Raw genomic sequence first — 26937 nt, 5'->3', positions numbered from 1 at the left:
ACCAGCATTTCACTGTTGGAGCTAGGAACACCAGCATTTCACTGTTGGAGCTAGGGACACCAGCATTACACTGTTGGCGCTAGGAACACCAGCATTACACTGTTGGAGCTAGGAACACCAGCATTACACTGTTGGAGCTAGGAACACCAGCATTACACTGTTGGAGCTAGGAACACCAGCATTTCACTGTTGGAGCTAGGAACACCAGCATTTCACTACACCTGCGATAACATATGCAAAATGTGTCTATGCAACCAATAACGTGATTTGATTGGACTGTGGTTTTGTTGAGTTTTTTCCGTCATGTTTGTCAGACTTATCTGTTTTTCCAGATATCGTCTGAGACAGTGTCACAATACCTATCGAACCGTGTTATCTAACCTGTCATGTCTTCTCTGTCCAACAGGCACATCTCCCACTTCATGCACAAAGTCCCGTTCCCCTCGTCACAGAGACCACGCATCCTGCTACAGGTGAGATGGAGTCTCTGGGCAAATATGAAAGTGACGTTTAATGTTGTAGAAACACCGTCAATATGACTTGACCATTTGATCAACTCCAATACAGTCAGCCCGTTGTCTCTTCTTTGGGTTGAGCTGTGAAATCACTGACTGTGTGATCTGGTCGTGTTGCCGTAGCTACTGTAGAGCATTGAACTCTGCCCCTCTTCCTGCTGATGCCTATGTAAACTCTCTGTGTGCTCTACAGCTGTCTCCACATGATAGTCTGATGCTGAGCCAGCCTGTCTCCTCCCCTCTGCCTCTCAGGTAAGACAGACAGACCGGACAGACAGACAGACAGACAGACAGACCAGACAGACAGACCAGACAGACCAGACAACCAGACAGACCAGACAGACAGACAGACAGACAGACAGACAGACAGACAGACAGACAGACAGACAGTAAGGGTTCACTGTGAACCGTGAACAACACAGCTCCAATCTGTTCATTCTGAATTTGACTTCTCTCTCTCTCAGTGGTGGTCGTCTCTCCACTCTGCTCCTTAACCTGGGCCCTAAGAACGCGACCACTCTGCTGGTGCTGGCCGTAACAGAACACAAGATCCTGGTCCACTCTCTCAGACCGGCCGTACTGACCAGTGTGACGGAGGCCCTGGTGTCGGTGAGTGTGTGTGTGTGTGTGTGTGAGTGCGTGTGTGTGTGTGTGTGTGTGCGCGCGTGCGTGTGTGTGTGTGTGTGTGCGCGCGTGCGTGCGCGCGTGTGTGTGTGTGTGTGTGTGTGTGTGTGTGCACGTGATCTCCATGGAAATGGAGCCCACAACCTCGGCATGGTTAACACCAGGCTCTTTACCCACCGAGCCACTAAGGTCCACCAGGACAGTACATCAGCTAATGCTCATCTACGGTTGAAAAAATATTTTGAAAAACGGCATGGGTTTTGTAGTCCCAAAGGGGAACTTCAACTCCATCCCAAAGCAGAGTTGGACAATACGTGGTTCTTGTATGTGAAGGGTATCCCATCAACTGTGACGGTGAGTGTTGGAATATACTTAACTGCCAGTCTGTCCAACTCCCACCAGATGATCTTCCCCTTCCACTGGCCGTGCCCCTACATCCCTCTGTGCCCTCTGGCCCTGGCAGATGTTCTCTCTGCCCCTTGCCCCTTCATCGTGGGCGTCGACTCACGTTACTTTGACCTCTACGTGCCTCCGCCCGACGTCTGCTGTGTCGACCTGGACACCAACAACATATTGCAGTAAGTCTGCCCTCTTAACACCCGACCTCTGACCTCTGACCCTGGAACGTGAACCTTAACCATTATGTCTGCTGTGCCGACAGTGAGTTATCTGTAACCCCTGAACCCTGACCTCTATCTATGACCCTGACCCTAACCCTTAGCCGGACGTTTGCATAGTCACAGTTAGTGTTTCCATGTTATTCAGACAGGGAGAAAGAGGATATGTGCTGCAGGCAGTGGTGGTAGACCACCCTCAGTCACCTCTACCTATGACCTCTACAAATACCAATCTCCCATAACCTCTCATCCCTAACCTCTTGTCTCTTTGGTTTGTCATGTTGTTGTGTAACGATAATGACTCACTCACGGAAAAATATGTTATTGTTCGTTTTCTTTTCAAAGGACAGAAGTTCAACTATCACAATACCATTTTCCATGTTGTGCTTAATTACAGTTTTTCCCAATTGTTAACACACTTTTGCTGAAACAACATCTCAGGTACACTAAACACAAAACACAAAACAGATAGCCAATATCCCCAAACCCCTCAGACAAGAAACACAGCAATCAAATCCCTCCTTTCAGCTCTTCCTCCTGTTGTCCTCCCTCCCTCCTTTCAGCTCTCCTCCTGTTGTCCTCCCTCCCTCCTTTCAGCTCTTCCTCCTGTTGTCCTCCCTCCCTCCTTTCAGCTCTCCTCCTGTTGTCCTCCCTCCCTCCTTTCAGCTCTCCTCCTGTTGTCCTCCCTCCCTCCTTTCAGCTCTCCTCCTGTTGTCCTCCCTCCCTCCTGTCAGCGCTTCCTCCTGTTGACCTCCCTCCCTCCCTCCCTTCTTTCAGCCCTCCCTCCCTCCCTCCCTCCCTCCCTCCCTCCCTCCCTCCCTCCCTCTCTCTCTCTACACTCTCGCTCTCTTTCCCCCTCCCTCCCTCCCTCCCTCCCTCCCTCCCTCCCTCCCTCCCTCCCTCCCTCCCTCCCTCCCTCCCTCCCTCCCTCCCTCATGTCTCTCTCTCCATCCCTCCCTCCCTCCCTCCCTCTCGCTCTCTTCCCCCTCCCTCCCTCCATCTCTTCCTAATGCTGTCAGGGTTGCCAGTCCTGTGTGGATGTCCTCCCTCCCTCCATCTCTTTCTAATGCTGTCTTTCTATCCCTTTCTCGTCTCCTCATCTCCTCATCTCCTCGTCTCCTAGTCTCCTCTAATCTCTTGTTGTCGTGTTGTGTTTTCAGTAAGGAGGAGAAGAGGGCCCTAACATGGAAGATACTACCACAGAAAGCCTGCAAACATCTCCTCAATACCCTGGGTAGACTGTACCAACAGCTGACTGAAGGTGAGCCTGGAAACTGATAATCCGTTTGTCTTTCATTTTTCTGTGTAAGTCTCCCATTTGACGTAATCAGTAATGTCCGCGGGAGTCCGCATTGCGTGCTCTTGATTCAGCCCATTGTAAATGAGTCTGTGTTTCATCATAAATACCATACATTACTTCTCATCAATCAGGCATCTTCTATCATTTAGTATCTTTGACTTAAGATATCGATACGTTTAACAGAAATGTTGTGCAAGTCTCCCTTTGAAGTCAATGAAGGATTTACGGGGGAGAGTCCCGAGTTGCCCGTGCTTATCTCAACCCATTGTAAAAAAGACAGTGTTCCATCTTACATTTCAGAGGATAGATCAATCAATTCTGTTTTATTACCCTCTACTGGTCGTAAATTAGACACGCACGCACGCACGCACGCACGCACACACACACACACACACACACACACACACACACACGCATGAGAGACAGAGGGGACATGAAGATGGATTCCAGATGAGTCCTAGAAAAGCTTGAAGAGATGTTTTCTTTCAAGTCTTATCAGAAGTGTGTCTGATCTAGTATAGGTCCAGGTCTTTGGTATTTTATGAGGATCTCCATTAGCTGTTGTTAAAGCAGCAGCTACTCTTCCTGGGGTTTATTATGGATCCCCATTAGTTCCTGCCAAGGCAGCAGCTACTCTTCCTGGGGTTTATTATGGATCCCCATTAGTTCCTGCCAAGGCAGCAGCTACTCTTCCTGGGGTTTATTATGGATCCCCATTAGTTCCTGCCAAGGCAGCAGCTACTCTTCCTGGGGTTTATTATGGATCCCCATTAGTTCCTGCCAAGGCAGCAGCTACTCTTCCTGGGGTTTATTATGGATCCCCATTAGTTCCTGCCAAGGCAGCAGCTACTCTTCCTGGGGTTTATTATGGATCCCCATTAGTTCCTGCCAAGGCAGCAGCTACTCTTCCTGGGGTTTATTATGGATCCCCATTAGTTCCTGCCAAGGCAGCAGCTCCTCTTCATGGGGTTTATTATGGATCCCCATTAGTTCCTGCCAAGGCAGCAGCTACTCTTCCTGGGGTTTATTATGGATCTCCATTAGCTGTTGCAAAAGCAGCAGCTACTCTTCCTGGGGTTTATTATGGATCTCCATTAGTTCCTGCCAAGGCAGCAGCTACTCTTCCCGGGGTTTATTATGGATCCCCATTAGTTCCTGCAAAAGCAGCAGCTACACTTCCTGGGGTCCACACAAAACATGGAACATGACATAACACAGAACATTAATAGACAAGAACAGCTCGAGGACAGAATTACATGCATTTTTTGAAAAGGCACACATAGACTACATATCAACACGAATACACACAAACTATCTAGGTCAAACAGGGGAGAGGCGTTGTGCCGCGAGGTGTTGCTTTATCTGTTTTTTGAAACCAGGTTTGCTGTTTATTTGAGCAATATGAGATGGGAGGGAGTTCCATGCAAAAATGTCTCTATATAATTCTGTACACTTTCTTGAATTTGTTCTGGATTTGGGGACTGTGAAAAGACCCCTGGTGGCATGTCTGGTGGGATAAGTGTGTGTGTCAGAGCTGTGTGTAAATTGACTATGCAAACAATTTGGGATTTTCAACACAATGTTTCTTATAAAAAGAAGAAGTGATGCAGTCAGTCTCTCCTCAACTCTTATCCAAGAGAGACTGGCAGCATAGTATTTATATCAGCCCTCTGATTACAATGAGAGTAGAACGTACCACTCTGTTCTGGACCAGCTGCAGTTTAATTAGGTCTTTCCTCAACTCTTATCCAAGAGAGACTGGCAGCATAGTATTTACATCAGCCCTCTGATTACAATGAGAGTAGAACGTACCACTCTGTTCTGGACCAGCTGCAGTTTAACTAGGTCCTTGCAGCACTGGACCACACGACTGGACCATAATCAAGATGAGATAAAACTAGAGCCTGCAGAACTTACTTTGTGGAGTGTGGTGTCAAAAAAGCAGAGCATCTCTTTAATAAGGACAGACCTCTCCCCATCTTTACAAACATTTAATCTATATGTTTTGACCATGACAGTTTACAATCGAAGGTATCACCAAGTAATTTAGTCTCCTCAACTTGTTCAACAACCACACTATTCACTACCAGATTCAGCTGAGGTCTAGAACATAGGGAATGATTTGTACCAAATACAAGGTTCTTAGTTTTAGAGATGTTCAGGACCAGTTTATTACTGGCCACCCATTCCAAAACAGACTGCAACTCTTTGTTAAGGGTTTCAGTGACATCATTAGCTGTGGTTGCTGATGCGTATATGGTTGAATCATCAGCATACATGGACACACCTGCTTTGTTTAATGCCAGTTGCAGGTCATTGGTAAAAATAGAAAAGAGTAGAGGGCCTAGAGAGCTGCCCTGTGGTACACCACACTTTACGTGTTTGACATTAGTGAAGCTTCCATTAAAGAAAACCCTTTGAGTTCAATTAGATAGATAGCTCTGAATCCACGATATGGCAGAGGTTGTAAAGCCATAGCACAACTTTTCTCAACAACAGGTTATGGTCAATAATATCAAAGGCTGCACTGATATCTAACAGTACACCTCCCACAATCTTCGTATTATCAATTTCGGGTCGGCAAGCTTTTGGATGTACCGTGCCATCTACCATTTCACCTGTGTGAATGTATTATCTCATAAGAAAGTTGTTACCTAACTAAAGACAAAGCAAACCATCAATATAAAAATGCTGACTAAAAAAACACTTCATATAAGCAGAATGTGCAGTATTTCTGGTCCTATTGTCCAACAGGGGCTTGTGTCTGAGGTTAGTTAATTAACACCTGTCTCTCTTCGGTATTGTCCAGGTGGCCAAGTCAGCGGCGAGGACGGTCAGATGGAGCCCACTGCGATTGACCCAGACCTGGCGAGCGGAGGGAAGAGCCTCCACACGCTAGAGATGCAGATCCAGGAAGCCTTCCTTAGGTTCATGGCGGCCATATTGAAAGGGTACCGCTCTTACCTCCTCCCCATCACGCAGGCCCCCTCCGAAAGGACCACGGACGCAAGCTCGCTGTTCGACTTGCAAGGTTAGTAGCGTGTTTACATCTGATTTTAGTTTGTCACCATTCCTACAGGAGAATATCCAGCCACACTTGGAGTACAGTGGAAGTAGATTTCAACCTCTGCGTCATCCTCCAAGAGTGACTGAATATTCTCCTCTCTCCTCCTCCCGTTGAAACAGTTAAGTCACATGTAGACAGACTCGCTCTGCAGTCGACCACAGTTTAACTCTGCAGCTGGTCCATCCTAACAATGAGGTCTGGAGTAGTGCCTGCAGAGTTTGACCTGAACTGATTTAGTGACTAATGATGTATGGTGATTTAGTGTAATGGTGATTTAGTGTAATAGTGATTTAGTGTAATTATGATTTAGTGACTAATGATGTATGGTGATTTAGTGACTAATGATGTATGGTGATTTAGTGACCAATGATGTATGGTGATTTAGTGTAATGGTGATTTAGTGTAATGGTGATTTAGTGTAATTATGATTTAGTGACTAATGATGTATGGTGATTTAGTGTAATGGTGATTTAGTGTAATGGTGATTTAGTGTAATTATGATTTAGTGACTAATGATGTATGGTGATTTAGTGACCAATGATGTATGGTGATTTAGTGTAATGGTGATTTAGTGTAATAGTGATTTAGTGTAATTATGATTTAGTGACTAATGATGTATGGTGATTTAGTGACTAATGATGTATGGTGATTTAGTGACCAATGATGTATGGTGATTTAGTGTAATGGTGATTTAGTGTAATGGTGATTTAGTGTAATGGTGATTTAGTGTAATTATGATTTAGTGACTAATGATGTATGGTGATTTAGTGACCAATGATGTATGGTGATTTAGTGTAATGGTGATTTAGTGTAATAGTGATTTAGTGTAATTATGATTTAGTGACTAATGATGTATGGTGATTTAGTGTAATGGTGATTTAGTGTAATAGTGATTTAGTGTAATTATGATTTAGTGACTAATGATGTATGGTGATTTAGTGTAATGGTGATTTAGTGTAATGGTGATTTAGTGTAATTATGATTTAGTGACTAATGATGTATGGTGATTTAGTGTAATGGTGATTTAGTGTAATGGTGATTTAGTGTAATTATGATTTAGTGACTAATGATGTATGGTGATTTAGTGTAATGGTGATTTAGTGTAATGGTGATTTAGTGTAATGGTGATTTAGTGTAATTATGATTTAGTGACTAATGATGTATGGTGATTTAGTGACTAATGATGTATGGTGATTTAGTGACCAATGATGTATGGTGATTTAGTGTAATGGTGATTTAGTGTAATGGTGATTTAGTGTAATGGTGATTTAGTGTAATTATGATTTAGTGACTAATGATGTATGGTGATTTAGTGACCAATGATGTATGGTGATTTAGTGTAATGGTGATTTAGTGTAATAGTGATTTAGTGTAATTATGATTTAGTGACTAATGATGTATGGTGATTTAGTGTAATGGTGATTTAGTGTAATGGTGATTTAGTGTAATTATGATTTAGTGACTAATGATGTATGGTGATTTAGTGTAATGGTGATTTAGTGTAATGGTGATTTAGTGTAATTATGATTTAGTGACTAATGATGTATGGTGATTTAGTGACCAATGATGTATGGTGATTTAGTGTAATGGTGATTTAGTGTAATAGTGATTTAGTGTAATTATGATTTAGTGACTAATGATGTATGGTGATTTAGTGTAATGGTGATTTAGTGTAATGGTGATTTAGTGTAATTATGATTTAGTGACTAATGATGTATGGTGATTTAGTGCAGGGATGGGCAACTTTGGTGGTGGGGCCCACAAAAAATGTAACTCATCATGAGTGGTCACAGTTGCTCGTGGGTCCGCATACCCAAATTCATTGTACACATCCTTCCGTAGGATGGAGAGAAATGTTTGCAGTTTTTTTATATGATTTCCGAGTAATTCGACCATGATAACAAGTTTAAATAGCTGGCCGATAAACTAACTTGTCTTTATCATCACATCATGGAGGATGGTGGGTTGTCTTTATCACATCATGGAGGATGGTGGGTTGTCTTTATCACATCATGGAGGATGGTGGGTTGTCTTTATCACATCATGGAGGATGGTGGGTTGTCTTTATCACATCATGGAGGATGGTGGGTTGTCTTTATCACATCATGGAGGATGATGGGTTGTCTTTAACACATCATGGAGGATGGTGGGTTGTCTTTATCACATCATGGAGGATGGTGGGTTGTCTTTATTATCACATCATGGAGGATGGTGGGTTGTCTTTATCACATCATGGAGGATGGTGGGTTGTCTTTAACACATCATGGAGGATGGTGGGTTGTCTTTAACACATTATGGAGGATGGTGGGTTGTCTTTAACACATCATGGAGGATGATGGGTTGTCTTTAACACATTCAATAGAATGAGACAACTGTTGATAGACGTAGCTTGTATATTCGCTCAGGCTATGTACTCCAATGCCACAGCCATCTCGCCTGAGTGTGCCAGAGCACAGAATAACTGATGAAATTGTTGCTAGGAGCACAGTTGCAACGCTCTGGATAACATGAAAACAGCCTAACCAGCTCTGCTAGGGCGAGTAAAATGGTCAGTGAGCTGTACTCTCATTTGTGTCTGGAAGTAGCTAGCAAGCGACTAGCCAGTTAGGTTGGGTTCTTGACTGCTGTTGTTAGCCCAGAATGCTTAGATCAACCCTACTTTTCGTCCAGAGTGTCCAGTGTGCGCTACAAGAGAAAAAAACACTCTAAATTTACGAACAGTCAATCTGACAACGCTCTGAGTTTACGAATGCCCAGAGCACATTCTGGCACTCCAGATTAAATTTACGAACAATCAATCTGACAACGCTCTGAGTTCACGAATGCCCAGAGCACATTCTGGCACTCCAGATTAAATTTACGAACAGTCAATCTGACAACGCTCTGAGTTTACGAATGCCCAGAGCACATTCTGGCACTCCAAATTAAATTTACGAACAGTCAATCTGACAACGCTCTGAGTTTACGAACGCCCAGAGTACATTCTGGCACTCCAGATTAAATTTACGAACAGTCAATCTGACAACGCTCTGAGTTTACGAATGCCCAGAGCGCATTCTGGCACTCCAGATTAAATTTACGAACAGTCAATCTGACAACGCTCTGAGTTTACGAATGCCCAGAGCACATTCTGGCACTCCAAATTAAATTTACGGACAATCAATCTGACAACGCTCTGAGTTTCCGAATGCCCAGAGTACATTCTGGCAGTCCAGATTCAATTTACGAACAGTCAATCTGACAACGCTCTGAGTTTACGAATGCCCAGAGCACATTCTGGCACTCCAAATTAAATTTACGGACAATCAATCTGACAACGCTCTGAGTTTCCGAATGCCCAGAGTACATTCTGGCAGTCCAGATTAAATTTACGAGCAGTCAATCTGACAACGCTCTGAGTTTACGAACGCCCAGAGTACATTCTGGCACTCCAGATTGAATTTACGAACAGTCAATCTGACAACGCTCTGAGTTTACGAATGCCCAGAGCACATTCTGGCAGTCCAGATTAAATTTACGAACGATCAATCTGACAACGCTCTGAGTTTACGAACGCCCAGAGTACATTCTGGCACTCCAGATTAAATTTACGAACAGTCAATCTGACAACGCTCTGAGTTTACGAACGCCCAGAGTACATTCTGGCACTCCAAATTAAATTTACGAACAGTCAATCTGACAACGCTCTGAGTTTACGAACGCCCAGAGCACATTCTGGCACTCCAGATTAAATTTACGAACAGTCAATCTGACAACGCTCTGAGTTTACGAATGCCCAGAGCACATTCTGGCACTCCAGATTGAATTTACGAACACAACCGTAGTATAAACCAGCCTTTAGTCTTGAAACCTTTGGCTGATTAACATCGCCTCACTTGGTGGTCTATAGCAGCTTCCCACCAGAATGGGCTTTAGGTGAGGCAGATGAACCTGTAGCCATATTACTTCAACAGTATTTAACATGAGATCCTCTCTAAGCTTTACAGGAATGTGGTTCTGTCAGAATATGATTGTCATCTGTTACTAGCAAGTTATTCATTTTCACCTTGTTTCTTAAACTTACCTGTGTTAACGTGATATGGTTATCATGTGGTTGTCATGTGGTTGTAATGTGGGTATCATGTGGTTGTCATGTGGTTGTCATGTGGTTGTCATGCGGTTGTCATGCGGTTGTCGTGCGGTTGTCGTGCGGTTGTCGTGCGGTTGTCGTGCGGTTGTCGTGCGGTTGTCGTGCGGTTGTCGTGCGGTTGTCGTGCGGTTGTCGTATGGTTGTCATGTGGTTGTCATGTGGTTGTCGTATGGTTGTCGTATGGTTGTTATATGGTTGTCATGCTCCTCAGGGTTCTTGAAGAGCCGGGATCGTTCCCACCAGAAGTTCTACTCCCAGATGATCAAGACCCAGATGTTTATCCGGTTCATCGAGGAATGTTCCTTTGTCAGCGATAAAGACGCCAGTCTGGCCTTCTTCGACGAGTGTGTTGATAAGGTAAGATGATAATGTCCTATAGTATTCTCAGTGTGTTGATAAGGTAAGATGATAATGTCCTATAGTATTCTCAGTGTGTGGATAAGGTAAGATGATAATGTTGTATATTATTCTTTGTGTGTTGATAAGGTAAGATGATAATGTCCTATAGTATTCTCAGTGTGTGGATAAGGTAAGATGATAATGTCCTATAGTATTCTCAGTGTGTTGATAAGGTAAAATGATAATGTCCTATATTATTGTCAGTGTGTTGATAAGGTAAGATGATAATGTCGTATATTATTCTCAGTGTGGGGATAAAGTAAGATGATAATGTCCTATAGTATTCTCAGTGTGTGGATAAGGTAAGATGATAATGTTGTATATTATTCTCTGTGTGTTGATAAGGTAAGATGATAATGTCCTATAGTATTCTCAGTGTGTTGATAAGGTAAGGTGATAATGTCCTATAGTATTCTCAGTGTGTTGATAAGGTAAGATGATAATGTCCTATATTATTCTCAGTGTGTTGATAAGGTAAGATGATAATGTCGTATATCATTCTCAGTGTGTTGATAAGGTAAGATGATAATGTCCTATAATATTCTCAGTGTGTTGATAAGGTAAGATGATAATGTCCTATAGTATTCTCAGTGCGTTGATAAGGTACGATGATAATGTCCTATAGTATTCTCAGTGTGTTGATAAGGTAAGATGATAATGTCCTATATTATTCTCAGTTTGTTGATAAGGTAAGATGATAACGTCCTATAGTATTCTCAGTGTGTTGATAAGGTACGATGATAATGTCCTATAGAATTCTCAGACTAACATTCTAGCCTGGCTTTCTTGAGTGTGTCAGTAAGGGAAGGCTTGTTTGTCCATAGAGAATGAGATGGACCAGCACACCATAAATAGTATCCAACGAAGCATGTATTTCACTGCACGTGGTATTGCATCATTCAGTGGTTTGGAGGTCTTCATGTACTGTATTTCCAACCATGTATTACGTAGAACGAGTCATTCACAGGACACAGTTCATGTATTTGAAATTGTAGGTGGTCCTTAATTAAATTGAGATAAGTTTATCAGTCATCGGAGTTGTTTGTGAGATTCAGTATCTCATCCAGAATGTATTCATAATGTATCGTTAGACGGGGCCTTTTGGCTGAACCAACAAGAAACGTTCAGGAAGTTGTAGAACAAACTGCAACCAGCGAACGCTTGTCCCTTTAGGCTACAATTAGTACTAGTCCTTCTGTTCTCTGGTCAATCCTTCATCTCTTTCTTTCCTTCTCCCCCTGCCTGGTGCTTTTCCTCTACACTCTCCTGTCTACCTGTCTGTCTACCTGTCTGTCTACCTGCCTGGTGCTTTTCCTCTACACTCTCCTGTCTACCTGTCGTTCTACCTGTCTGTCTACCTGCCTGGTGCTTTTCCTCTACACTCTCCTGTCTACCTGTCTGTCTACCTGTCTGTCTACCTGTCTGTCTACCTGTCTGTCTACCTGTCTGGTGCTTTTCCTCTACACTCTCCTGTCTACCTGTCTGTCTACCTGTCTGTCTACCTGTCTGTCTACCTGTCTGTCTACCTGTCTGGTGCTTTTCCTCTACACTCTCCTGTCTACCTGTCTGTCTACCTGCCTGTCTACCTGTCTGCCTGTCTGCCAATCTACTTGTCTGTCTGCCTGTCTGTCTACCTGCCTGCCTGTTTACCCGCCTGTCTACCTGCCTGTCTGCCTGTCTACCTGTCTGCCTGTCTGCCAATCTACCTGTCTGTCTGCCTGTCTGTCTACCTGCCTGTCTACCTGTCTGTCTGCCTGTCTGTCTACCTGCCTGCCTGTCTACCCGCCTGTCTACCTGCCTGTCTACCCGCTGTCTTCCTGCCTGTCTTCCTGTCTGTCTACCTGCCTATCTACCTGTGATCTTGGGTCTTGCTTGGACAGATTTACAGCAATGGAAGCAAGGTAAGCTCTCAGACCATCTTCTTCTTCTTCTTTGTATATTCTTTACGTTTCAATGTTCTAGCTTAGAACCAAAGTTAGAACATTCTCCCCAAGCTTCTTCATGGGTTGTGACTCAGCTACAGTGCTGGGTACAGTTGTAGGATGTGGTGTTAACCATAGAGAGAGAGAGACACGGTGGAGAACAGAAGTTTGAGAAAGAGGAGAGAGACAGAGAACACATAAAGGAACATGACATTCAACAGACCAATTCGGATCTGGATAAAAAAAAATACTTGAATCAGTTATAGAACCCATTGCCTTTTATGGTTGTCTGGGGTCCGCTCACCAAACCAAGAATTCACAAAAATGTGACAAACACCAAATTTAAATAATATAAAATAAAACTGTATTTGTCACATGTGCTGAATACAACAGGTGTAGTAGACCTTACAGTGAAATGCTGAATACAACAGGTGTAGTAGACCTTACTGTGAAATGCTGAATACAGCAGGTGTAGTAGACCTTACAGTGAAATGCTGAATACAACAGGTGTAGTAGACCTTACAGTGAAATGCTGAATACAACAGGTGTAGTAGACCTCACAGTGAAATGCTGAATACAACAGGTGTAGTAGACCTTACAGTGAAATGCTGAATACAACAGGTGTAGTAGACCTCACAGTGAAATGCTGAATACAACAGGTGTAGTAGACCTCACAGTGAAATGCTGAATACAACAGGTGTAGTAGACCTCACAGTGAAATGCTGAATACAACAGGTGTAGTAGACCTCACAGTGAAATGCTGAATACAACAGGTGTAGTAGACCTTACAGTGAAATGCTGAATACAACAGGTGTAGTAGACCTTACAGTGAAATGCTGAATACAACAGGTGTAGTAGACCTCACAGTGAAATGCTGAATACAACAGGTGTAGTAGACCTCACAGTGAAATGCTGAATACAACAGGTGTAGTAGACCTTACAGTGAAATGCTGAATACAACAGGTGTAGTAGACCTCACAGTGAAATGCTGAATACAACAGGTGTAGTAGACCTCACAGTGAAATGCTGAATACAACAGGTGTAGTAGACCTTACAGTGAAATGCCGAATACAACAGGTGTAGTAGACCTCACAGTGAAATGCTGAATACAACAGGTGTAGTAGACCTCACAGTGAAATGCTGAATACAACAGGTGTAGTAGACCTCACAGTGAAATGCTGAATACAACAGGTGTAGTAGACCTTACAGTGAAATGCTGATTACAACAGGTGTAGTAGACCTCACAGTGAAATGCTGAATACTACAGGTGTAGTAGACCTCACAGTGAAATGCTGAATACAACAGGTGTAGTAGACCTTACAGTGAAATGCTGAATACTACAGGTGTAGTAGACCTCACAGTGAAATGCTGAATACAACAGGTGTAGTAGACCTTACAGTGAAATGCTGAATACAACAGGTGTAGTAGACCTCACAGTGAAATGCTGAATACAACAGGTGTAGTAGACCTCACAGTGAAATGCTGAATACAACAGGTGTAGTAGACCTTACAGTGAAATGCTGAATACAACAGGTGTAGTAGACCTCACAGTGAAATGCTGAATACAACAGGTGTAGTAGACCTCACAGTGAAATGCTGAATACAACAGGTGTAGGTAGACCTCACAGTGAAATGCTGAATACAACAGGTGTAGTAGACCTCACAGTGAAATGCTGAATACAACAGGTGTAGTAGACCTTACAGTGAAATGCTGAATACAACAGGTGTAGTAGACCTCACAGTGAAATGCTGAATACAACAGGTGTAGTAGACCTTACAGTGAAATGCTGAATACAACAGGTGTAGTAGACCTTACAGTGAAATGCTGAATACAACAGGTGTAGTAGACCTCACAGTGAAATGCTGAATACAACAGGTGTAGTAGACCTTACAGTGAAATGCTGAATACAACAGGTGTAGTAGACCTCACAGTGAAATGCTGAATACAACAGGTGTAGTAGACCTCACAGTGAAATGCTGAATACAACAGGTGTAGTAGACCTTACAGTGAAATGCCGAATACAACAGGTGTAGTAGACCTCACAGTGAAATGCTGAATACAACAGGTGTAGTAGACCTCACAGTGAAATGCTGAATACAACAGGTGTAGTAGACCTCACAGTGAAATGCTGAATACAACAGGTGTAGTAGACCTTACAGTGAAATGCTGATTACAACAGGTGTAGTAGACCTCACAGTGAAATGCTGAATACTACAGGTGTAGTAGACCTCACAGTGAAATGCTGAATACAACAGGTGTAGTAGACCTTACAGTGAAATGCTGAATACTACAGGTGTAGTAGACCTCACAGTGAAATGCTGAATACAACAGGTGTAGTAGACCTTACAGTGAAATGCTGAATACAACAGGTGTAGTAGACCTCACAGTGAAATGCTGAATACAACAGGTGTAGTAGACCTCACAGTGAAATGCTGAATACAACAGGTGTAGTAGACCTTACAGTGAAATGCTGAATACAACAGGTGTAGTAGACCTCACAGTGAAATGCTGAATACAACAGGTGTAGTAGACCTCACAGTGAAATGCTGAATACAACAGGTGTAGGTAGACCTCACAGTGAAATGCTGAATACAACAGGTGTAGTAGACCTCACAGTGAAATGCTGAATACAACAGGTGTAGTAGACCTTACAGTGAAATGCTGAATACAACAGGTGTAGTAGACCTCACAGTGAAATGCTGAATACAACAGGTGTAGTAGACCTTACAGTGAAATGCTGAATACAACAGGTGTAGTAGACCTTACAGTGAAATGCTGAATACAACAGGTGTAGTAGACCTTACAGTGAAATGCTGAATACAACAGGTGTAGTAGACCTCACAGTGAAATGCTGAATACAACAGGTGTAGTAGACCTTACAGTGAAATGCTGAATACAACAGGTGTAGTAGACCTTACAGTGAAATGCTGAATACAACAGGTGTAGTAGACCTTACAGTGAAATGCTGATTACAACAGGTGTAGTAGACCTTACAGTGAAATGCTGAATACAACAGGTGTAGTAGACCTCACAGTGAAATGCTGAATACAACAGGTGTAGTAGACCTTACAGTGAAATGCTGAATACAACAGGTGTAGTAGACCTCACAGTGAAATGCTGAATACAACAGGTGTAGTAGACCTTACAGTGAAATGCTGAATACAACAGGTGTAGTAGACCTTACAGTGAAATGCTGAATACAACAGGTGTAGTAGACCTTACAGTGAAATGCTGAATACAACAGGTGTAGTAGACCTTACAGTGAAATGCTGAATACAACAGGTGTAGTAGACCTTACAGTGAAATGCTGAATACAACAGGTGTAGTAGACCTCACAGTGAAATGCTGAATACAACAGGTGTAGTAGACCTTACAGTGAAATGCTGAATACAACAGGTGTAGTAGACCTCACAGTGAAATGCTGAATACAACAGGTGTAGTAGACCTTACAGTGAAATGCTGAATACAACAGGTGTAGTAGACCTCACAGTGAACTGCTGAGTACAACAGGTGTAGTAGACCTCACAGTGAAATGCTGAATACAACAGGTGTAGTAGACCTCACAGTGAAATGCTGAATACAACAGGTGTAGTAGACCTCACAGTGAAATGCTGAATACAACAGGTGTAGTAGACCTTACAGTGAAATGCTGAATACAACAGGTGTAGTAGACCTCACAGTGAAATGCTGAATACAACAGGTGTAGTAGACCTCACAGTGAAATGCTGAATACAACAGGTGTAGTAGACCTTACAGTGAAATGCTGAATACAACAGGTGTAGTAGACCTCACAGTGAAATGCTGAATACAACAGGTGTAGTAGACCTCACAGTGAAATGCTGAATACAACAGGTGTAGTAGACCTCACAGTGAAATGCTGAATACAACAGGTGTAGTAGACCTCACAGTGAAATGCTGAATACAACAGGTGTAGTAGACCTTACAGTGAAATGCTGAATACAACAGGTGTAGTAGACCTCACAGTGAAATGCTGAATACAACAGGTGTAGTAGACCTCACAGTGAAATGCTGAATACAACAGGTGTAGTAGACCTTACAGTGAACTGCTGAATACAACAGGTGTAGTAGACCTCACAGTGAAATGCTGAATACAACAGGTGTAGTAGACCTTACAGTGAAATGCTGAATACAACAGGTGTAGTAGACCTTACAGTGAAATGCTGAATACAACAGGTGTAGGTAGACCTCACAGTGAAATGCTGAATACAACAGGTGTAGTAGACCTTACAGTGAAATGCTGAATACAACAGGTGTAGGTAGACCTTACAGTGAAATGCTGAATACAACAGGTGTAGTAGACCTCACAGTGAAATGCTGAATACAACAGGTGTAGTAGACCTTACAGTGAAATGCTGAATACAACAGGTGTAGTAGACCTTACAGTGAAATGCTGAATACAACAGGTGTAGGTAGACCTCACAGTGAAATGCTGAATACAACAGGTGTAGTAGACCTTACAGTGAAATGCTGAATACAACAGGTGTAGGTAGACCTTACAGTGAAATGCTGAATACAACAGGTGTAGTAGACCTCACAGTGAAATGCTGAATACAACAGGTGTAGTAGACCTTACAGTGAAATGCTGAATACAACAGGTGTAGGTAGACCTTACAGTGAAATGCTGAATACAACAGGTGTAGTAGACCTTACAGTGAAATGCTGAATACAACAGGTGTAGTAGACCTCACAGTGAAATGCTGAATACAACAGGTGTAGTAGACCTTACAGTGAAATGCTGAATACAACAGGTGTAGTAGACCTTACAGTGAAATGCTGAATACAACAGGTGTAGTAGACCTTACAGTGAAATGCTGAATACAACAGGTGTAGTAGACCTTACAGTGAAATGCTGAATACAACAGGTGTAGTAGACCTTACAGTGAAATGCTGAATACAACAGGTGTAGACCTCACAGTGAACTGCTGAATACAACAGGTGTAGTAGACCTCACAGTGAAATGCTGAATACAACAGGTGTAGTAGACCTCACAGTGAAATGCTGAATACAACAGGTGTAGTAGACCTCACAGTGAAATGCTGAATACAACAGGTGTAGTAGACCTCACAGTGAAATGCTGAATACAACAGGTGTAGTAGACCTTACAGTGAAATGCTGAATACAACAGGTGTAGTAGACCTTACAGTGAAATGCTGAATACAACAGGTGTAGTAGACCTTACAGTGAAATGCTGAATACAACAGGTGTAGTAGACCTTACAGTGAAATGCTGAATACAACAGGTGTAGTAGACCTTACAGTGAAATGCTGAATACAACAGGTGTAGTAGACCTTACAGTGAAATGCTGAATACAACAGGTGTAGTAGACCTTACAGTGAAATGCTGAATACAACAGGTGTAGACCTCACAGTGAACTGCTGAATACAACAGGTGTAGTAGACCTCACAGTGAAATGCTGAATACAACAGGTGTAGTAGACCTCACAGTGAAATGCTGAATACAACAGGTGTAGTAGACCTTACAGTGAAATGCTGAATACAACAGGTGTAGTAGACCTTACAGTGAAATGCTGAATACAACAGGTGTAGTAGACCTTACAGTGAAATGCTGAATACAACAGGTGTAGTAGACCTTACAGTGAAATGCTGAATACAACAGGTGTAGTAGACCTCACAGTGAAATGCTGAATACAACAGGTGTAGTAGACCTCACAGTGAAATGCTGAATACAACAGGTGTAGTAGACCTTACAGTGAAATGCTGAATACAACAGGTGTAGTAGACCTTACAGTGAAATGCTGAATACAACAGGTGTAGTAGACCTCACAGTGAAATGCTGAATACAACAGGTGTAGTAGACCTCACAGTGAAATGATGAATACAACAGGTGTAGTAGACCTTACAGTGAAATGCTGAATACAACAGGTGTAGTAGACCTCACAGTGAAATGCTGAATACAACAGGTGTAGTAGACCTTACAGTGAAATGCTGAATACAACAGGTGTAGTAGACCTCACAGTGAAATGCTGAATACAACAGGTGTAGTAGACCTTACAGTGAAATGCTGAATACAACAGGTGTAGTAGACCTCACAGTGAAATGATGAATACAACAGGTGTAGTAGACCTCACAGTGAAATGATGAATACAACAGGTGTAGTAGACCTCACAGTGAAATGCTGAATACAACAGGTGTAGTAGACCTTACAGTGAAATGCTGAATACAACAGGTGTAGTAGACCTCACAGTGAAATGCTGAATACAACAGGTGTAGTAGACCTCACAGTGAAATGCTGAATACAACAGGTGTAGTAGACCTCACAGTGAAATGCTGAATACAACAGGTGTAGTAGACCTCACAGTGAAATGCTGAATACAACAGGTGTAGGTAGACCTCACAGTGAAATGCTGAATACAACAGGTGTAGTAGACCTCACAGTGAAATGCTGAATACAACAGGTGTAGTAGACCTCACAGTGAAATGCTGAATACAACAGGTGTAGTAGACCTCACAGTGAAATGCTGAATACAACAGGTGTAGTAGACCTCACAGTGAAATGCTGAATACAACAGGTGTAGTAGACCTCACAGTGAAATGCTGAATACAACAGGTGTAGTAGACCTTACAGTGAAATGCTGAATACAACAGGTGTAGTAGACCTCACAGTGAAATGCTGAATACAACAGGTGTAGTAGACCTTACAGTGAAATGCTGAATACAACAGGTGTAGTAGACCTTACAGTGAAATGCTGAATACAACAGATGTGGTAGACCTTACAGTGAAATGCTGAATACAACAGGTGTAGTAGACCTTACAGTGAAATGCTGATTACAACAGGTGTAGTAGACCTTACAGTGAAATGCTGAATACAACAGGTGTAGTAGACCTTACAGTGAACTGCTGAATACAACAGGTGTAGTAGACCTTACAGTGAAATGCTGATTACAACAGGTGTTGTAGACCTTACAGTGAAATGCTGAATACAACAGGTGTAGTAGACCTCACAGTGAAATGCTGAATACAACAGGTGTAGTAGACCTTACAGTGAAATGCTGAATACAACAGGTGTAGTAGACCTTACAGTGAAATGCTGAATACAACAGGTGTAGTAGACCTCACAGTGAAATGCTGAATACAACAGGTGTAGTAGACCTCACAGTGAAATGCTGATTACAACAGGTGTAGTAGACCTCACAGTGAAATGCTGATTACAACAGGTGTAGTAGACCTCACAGTGAAATGCTGAATACAACAGGTGTAGTAGACCTTACAGTGAAATGCTGAATACAACAGGTGTAGTATACCTTACAGTGAAATGCCGAATACAACAGGTGTAGTAGACCTCACAGTGAAATGCTGAATACAACAGGTGTAGTAGACCTCACAGTGAAATGCTGAATACAACAGGTGTAGTAGACCTTACAGTGAAATGCTGAATACAACAGGTGTAGTAGACCTTACAGTGAAATGCTGAATACAACAGGTGTAGTAGACCTCACAGTGAAATGCTGAATACAACAGGTGTAGTAGACCTCACAGTGAAATGCTGATTACAACAGGTGTAGTAGACCTCACAGTGAAATGCTGATTACAACAGGTGTAGTAGACCTCACAGTGAAATGCTGAATACAACAGGTGTAGTAGACCTTACAGTGAAATGCTGAATACAACAGGTGTAGTATACCTTACAGTGAAATGCCGAATACAACAGGTGTAGTAGACCTCACAGTGAAATGCTGAATACAACAGGTGTAGTAGACCTCACAGTGAAATGCTGAATACAACAGGTGTAGTAGACCTTACAGTGAAATGCTGAATACAACAGGTGTAGTAGACCTTACAGTGAAATGCTGAATACAACAGGTGTAGTAGACCTTACAGTGAAATGCTGAATACAACGGTGTAGTAGACCTTACAGTGAAATGCTGAATACAACAGGTGTAGTAGACCTTACAGTGAAATGCTGAATACAACAGGTGTAGTAGACCTCACAGTGAAATGCTGAATACAACAGGTGTAGTAGACCTCACAGTGAAATGCTGAATACAACAGGTGTAGTAGACCTTACAGTGAAATGCTGAATACAACAGGTGTAGTAGACCTTACAGTGAAATGCTGAATACAACAGGTGTAGTAGACCTTACAGTGAAATGCTGAATACAACAGGTGTAGTAGACCTCACAGTGAAATGCTGAATACAACAGGTGTAGTAGACCTTACAGTGAAATGCTGAATACAACAGGTGTAGTAGACCTCACAGTGAAATGCTGAATACAACAGGTGTAGTAGACCTCACAGTGAAATGCTGATTACAACAGGTGTAGTAGACCTCACAGTGAAATGCTGATTACAACAGGTGTAGTAGACCTCACAGTGAAATGCTGAATACAACAGGTGTAGTAGACCTTACAGTGAAATGCTGAATACAACAGGTGTAGTAGACCTCACAGTGAAATGATGAATACAACAGGTGTAGTAGACCTCACAGTGAAATGCTGAATACAACAGGTGTAGTAGACCTTACAGTGAAAAGCTGAATACAACAGGTGTAGTAGACCTTACAGTGAAATGCTGAATACAACAGGTGTAGTAGACCTTACAGTGAAATGCTGAATACAACAGGTGTAGTAGACCTCACAGTGAAATGCTGAATACAACAGGTGTAGTAGACCTTACAGTGAAATGCTGAATACAACAGGTGTAGTAGACCTTACAGTGAAATGCTGAATACAACAGGTGTAGTAGACCTTACAGTGAAATGCTGTACGCAGGCAATGAGGCAGTGATCGCTGAGATCTTGATTGAAAACAACAGAGGTGTATTTGGAGGGCGAGTTTTGTATGCATCTCTGTGTGTGGAGTAAATGTGTGGAGTAAATGTGGTCTAGAGTTTTTTCCGTCTGGTTGCACATGTGACATGCTGGTAGAAAATAGGTGAAACGGATTTAAGTTTGCCAGCTTTAAAGTCACCGGCCACTAGGAGCGCAGCTTCTGAATGAGCATTTTCTTCTTTGCTTATGGCTTCATAGAGTTGGTTGAGTGCGGTCTTAGTGCCAGCATCGGTCTGTGGTGGTAAATAGACGGCTACGAATATTATAGATGAGAACTCTCTTGATAGATAGTGTGGTCTACAGCTTATCATAAGGTACTCTACCTCAGGCGAGCAATACCTCGAGACTTCTTTAATATTAGACATCACGCACCAGCTGTTATTGACAAATAGACACACACCCCGCCCCTCGCCTTACCAGAGGTAGCTTCTCTGTCCAGCCGGTGCATGGAAAAACCCGCCAGCTCTTAATTATCCGTGTCGTCGTTCAGCCACGACTTGGTGAAAGATGAGATTTGAGTTGGTAGTATAATCTTGATCGTATAAATCAACCTGATGTAAAGTTACTCCCTCATGAAGCCAGTCTAAATCAACCTGATGTAAAGTTACTCCCTCATGAAGCCAGTATAAATCAACATGATGTAAAGTTACTCCCTCATGAAGCCAGTATAAATCAACATGATGTAAAGTTACTCCCTCATGAAGCCAGTATAAATCAACATGATGTAAAGTTACTCCCTCATGAAGCCAGTATAAATCAACATGATGTAAAGTTACTCCCTCATGAAGCCAGTATAAATCAACCTGATGTAAAGTTACTCCCTCATGAAGCCAGTCTAAATCAACATGATGTAAAGTTACTCCCTCATGAAGCCAGTCTAAATCACCCTGTAAAGTTACTCCCTCATGAAGCCAGTCTAAATCACCCTGTAAAGTTACTCCCTCATGAAGCCAGAATAAATCAACATGATGTAAAGTTACTCCCTCATGAAGCCAGTCTAAATCACCCTGTAAAGTTACTCCCTCATGAAGCCAGTCTAAATCACCCTGTAAAGTTACTCCCTCATGAAGCCAGAATAAATCAACATGATGTAAAGTTACTCCCTCATGAAGCCAGTATAAATCAACCTGATGTAAAGTTACTCCCTCATGAAGCCAGAATAAATCAACATGATGTAAAGTTACTCCCTCATGAAGCCAGTATAAATCAACCTGATGTAAAGTTACTCCCTCATGAAGCCAGGATAAATCAACCTGATGTAAAGTTACTCCCTCATGAAGCCAGTATAAATCAACCTGATGTAAAGTTACTCCCTCATGAAGCCAGTATAAATCAACCTGATGTAAAGTTACTCCCTCATGAAGCCAGAATAAATCAACATGATGTAAAGTTACTCCCTCATGCAGCCAGTCTAAATCAACATGATGTAAAGTTACTCCCTCATGAAGCCAGTCTAAATCACCCTGTAAAGTTACTCCCTCATGAAGCCAGTCTAAATCACCCTGTAAAGTTACTCCCTCATGAAGCCAGAATAAATCAACATGATGTAAAGTTACTCCCTCATGAAGCCAGTATAAATCAACCTGATGTAAAGTTACTCCCTCATGAAGCCAGTCTAAATCACCCTGTAAAGTTACTCCCTCATGAAGCCAGAATAAATCAACCTGATGTAAAGTTACTCCCTCATGAAGCCAGAATAAATCAACATGATGTAAAGTTACTCCCTCATGAAGCCAGTATAAATCAACCTGATGTAAAGTTACTCCCTCATGAAGCCAGAATAAATCAACATGATGTAAAGTTACTCCCTCATGAAGCCAGTATAAATCAACCTGATGTAAAGTTACTCCCTCATGAAGCCAGTATAAATCAACATGATGTAAAGTTACTCCCTCATGAAGCCAGTATAAATCAACCTGATGTAAAGTTACTCCCTCATGAAGCCAGTATAAATCAACCTGATGTAAAGTTACTCCCTCATGAAGCCAGTATAAATCAACCTGATGTAAAGTTACTCCTTCATGAAGCCAGTATAAATCAACCTGATGTAAAGTTACTCCCTCATGAAGCCAGTATAAATCAACATGATGTAAAGTTACTCCCTCATGAAGCCAGTATAAATCAACCTGATGTAAAGTTACTCCCTCATGAAGCCAGTATAAATCAACCTGATGTAAAGTTACTCCCTCATGAAGCCAGTATAAATCAACCTGATGTAAAGTTACTCCCTCATGAAGCCAGTATAAATCAACCTGATGTAAAGTTACTCCCTCATGAAGCCAGTATAAATCAACATGATGTAAAGTTACTCCCTCATGCAGCCAGTCTAAATCAACATGATGTAAAGTTACTCCCTCATGAAGCCAGTATAAATCACCCTGTAAAGTTACTCCCTCATGAAGCCAATATAAATCACCCTGTAAAGTTACTCCCTCATGAAGCCAGTCTAAATCACCCTGTAAAGTTACTCCCTCATGAAGCCAGAATAAATCAACCTGATGTAAAGTTACTCCCTCATGAAGCCAGTATAAATCAACCTGATGTAAAGTTACTCCCTCATGAAGCCAGGATAAATCAACCTGATGTAAAGTTACTCCCTCATGCAGCCAGTCTAAATCAACATGATGTAAAGTTACTCCCTCATGAAGCCAGTCTAAATCACCCTGTAAAGTTACTCCCTCATGAAGCCAGTATAAATCAACATGATGTAAAGTTACTCCCTCATGAAGCCAGTATAAATCAACCTGATGTAAAGTTACTCCCTCATGAAGCCAGTATAAATCAACATGATGTAAAGTTACTCCCTCATGAAGCCAGTATAAATCAACCTGATGTAAAGTTACTCCCTCATGAAGCCAGAATAAATCAACATGATGTAAAGTTACTCCCTCATGAAGCCAGTATAAATCAACCTGATGTAAAGTTACTCCCTCATGAAGCCAGTATAAATCAACCTGATGTAAAATTACTCCCTCATGAAGCCAGGATAAATCAACCTGATGTAAAGTTACTCCCTCATGAAGCCAGTATAAATCAACCTGATGTAAAGTTACTCCCTCATGCAGCCAGTCTAAATCAACCTGACGTATCGTTTCTGAAGCATAACGTTACGCTGACATTTATTGACATCCGTTGCTATGGTTACACAGTACCACAAGGTGTCAGGAGCTAGTCTGCGTACGCATCTCTTTAGCTAATCCAGGTTGCATGAAACATAAATACAGTACAATACAACACAATATAGTACAATAGAGTAAAGTACAGTACAATACAGTAAAGTACAGTACAATACAGTACAATACAATACTTTACAATACAGTACAATACAGTAAAGTACAGTACAATACAGTACAATACAGTACAATACAGTAAAGTGCAGTACAATACAGTACAATATAGTACAATACAATATAGTACAATAGAGTAAAGTACAGTACAATACAGTAAAGTACAGTACAATACAGTACAATACAATACTTTACAATACAGTACAATACAGTAAAGTACAGTACAATACAGTACAATACAGTACAATACAGTAAAGTGCAGTACAATACAGTGCAATACAGTACAATATAGTACAATACAATATAGTACAGTACAATATAGTACAATACAATATAGTACAGTACAATACAGTACAATACAATATAGTACAATATAGTACAATATAATACAGTAAAATACAGTACAATACAGTACAATACAATACTTTACAATACAGTACAATACAGTAAAGTACAGTACAATACAGTACAATACAGTACAATACAGTAAAGTGCAGTACAATACAGTGCAATACAGTACAATATAGTACAAATCATATAGTACAATATAATACAGCACAATACAATACAGTACAGTACAATATAGTAAAGCACAGTACAATACAATACAGTAAAGTACAGTACAATACAGTAAATTACAGGACAATACAGTGAAGTACAGTACAATACAGTAAAGTACAGTACAATGCAGTACAATACAGTAAAGTGCAGTACAATACAGTGCAGTACAGTACAATACAGTACAATATAGTACAATACAATATAGTACAGTACAATATAGTACAGTACAATACAGTACAATACAGTACAATACAATATAGTACAATATAATACAGTACAATACAGTATAATACAGTACAATACAGTACAATGCAGTAAAGTACAGTACAATACAGTACAATATAATAAAGTACAATATCATAAAGTACAATACAGTACAATATAGTACAATACAATATAGTACAGTACAATATAGTACAATACAATATAGTACAGTACAATACAGTATAATATAATGCAGTACAATACAGTACAATACAGTACAATACAATATACTACAGTACAATATAGTACAATACAGTACAATACAATATAATACAGTAAAATACAGTACAATACAATATAGTACAATATAATACAGTACAATACAATACAGTAAAGTACAGTACAATACAGTAAAGTACAGTACAATGCAGTACAATACAGTAAAGTGCAGTACAATATAGTGCAATACAGTACAATATAGTACAATACAATATAGTACAGTACAATACAGTACAATACAGTACAAGATAATACAGTACAATACAGTACAATACAATATAGTACAATATAGTACAATATAATACAGTACAATACAGTACAATATAATACAGTACAATACAGTATAATACAGTAAAGTACAGTACAATACAGTACAATATAATACAGTACAATACAGTACAATATAGTACAATACAATATAGTACAGTACAATATAGTACAATACAATATAGTACAATACAATACAGTACAATATAATGCAGTATAATACAGTACAATACAGTACAAAACAGTACAATACAATATACTACAGTACAATACAGTACAATACAATATAATACAGTAAAATACAGTACAATACAGTACAATACAGTACCGTACAATACAGTACAATACAATACAATACAGTACAATACAGTACAATATAGTACAATATAATATAGTACAATATAATACAGTACAATACAATACAGTACAGTACAATATAGTAAAGTACAGTACAATACAGTACAATATAGTACAGTACAATACAATACAGTACAGTACAATACAACAAAGTGCTGTACAATACAGTGCAATAGGGTACAATACAGTACAATATAGTACAATACAATATAGTACAGTACAATACAGTACAATACAATATAGTAAAATATAGTACAATATAATACAATACAATACAGTACAATACAGTACAATACAATATAGTACAATATAATACAGTACAATATGGTACAATACAATATAGTACAGTACAATACAGTACAATACAATATAGTACAGTACAATACAGTACAATACAATACAGTACAATACAGTGCCCTGTAGAATGAAATACCTTGCTTTATTCTCTCTACTCTCTCTGATGACTCATATACTTTCTGTCAGCTAGAGGAAGTTGGACCGAACAAGGCTAGTTTGTTCCTTTCCAGCCAGACCCACTGCTCGATTTGTATGTGTGCGTGTGTGCGTGTGTGTGTGTGTGTGTGTGTGTATGTGTGTGT

General features: G+C 41.0%; 1 protein-coding gene across 1 annotated transcript in view; it reads left to right on the top strand.

The window, feature by feature from the left end:
* LOC139406288 (DENN/MADD domain containing 4A) overlaps positions 1-26937 on the top strand; it is a 97834-nt gene that overhangs the window by 24828 nt on the left and 46069 nt on the right. Inside the window, exons 8-15 of the mRNA XM_071148745.1 lie at positions 407-473; positions 709-767; positions 980-1124; positions 1542-1717; positions 2917-3017; positions 5866-6087; positions 10464-10609; positions 12532-12552. Coding sequence (XP_071004846.1) covers positions 407-473; positions 709-767; positions 980-1124; positions 1542-1717; positions 2917-3017; positions 5866-6087; positions 10464-10609; positions 12532-12552 — 937 coding nt within the window. The remainder of the gene's footprint in view (positions 1-406; positions 474-708; positions 768-979; positions 1125-1541; positions 1718-2916; positions 3018-5865; positions 6088-10463; positions 10610-12531; positions 12553-26937) is intronic.

The sequence above is a fragment of the Oncorhynchus clarkii genome, chromosome 4 (assembly GCF_045791955.1).
Source record: "Oncorhynchus clarkii lewisi isolate Uvic-CL-2024 chromosome 4, UVic_Ocla_1.0, whole genome shotgun sequence".
NCBI lineage: Eukaryota > Metazoa > Chordata > Actinopteri > Salmoniformes > Salmonidae > Oncorhynchus > Oncorhynchus clarkii.
The sequence above is the reverse complement of the archived record's forward strand: the minus strand, read 5'-3'. Positions and strand labels throughout refer to the sequence as shown.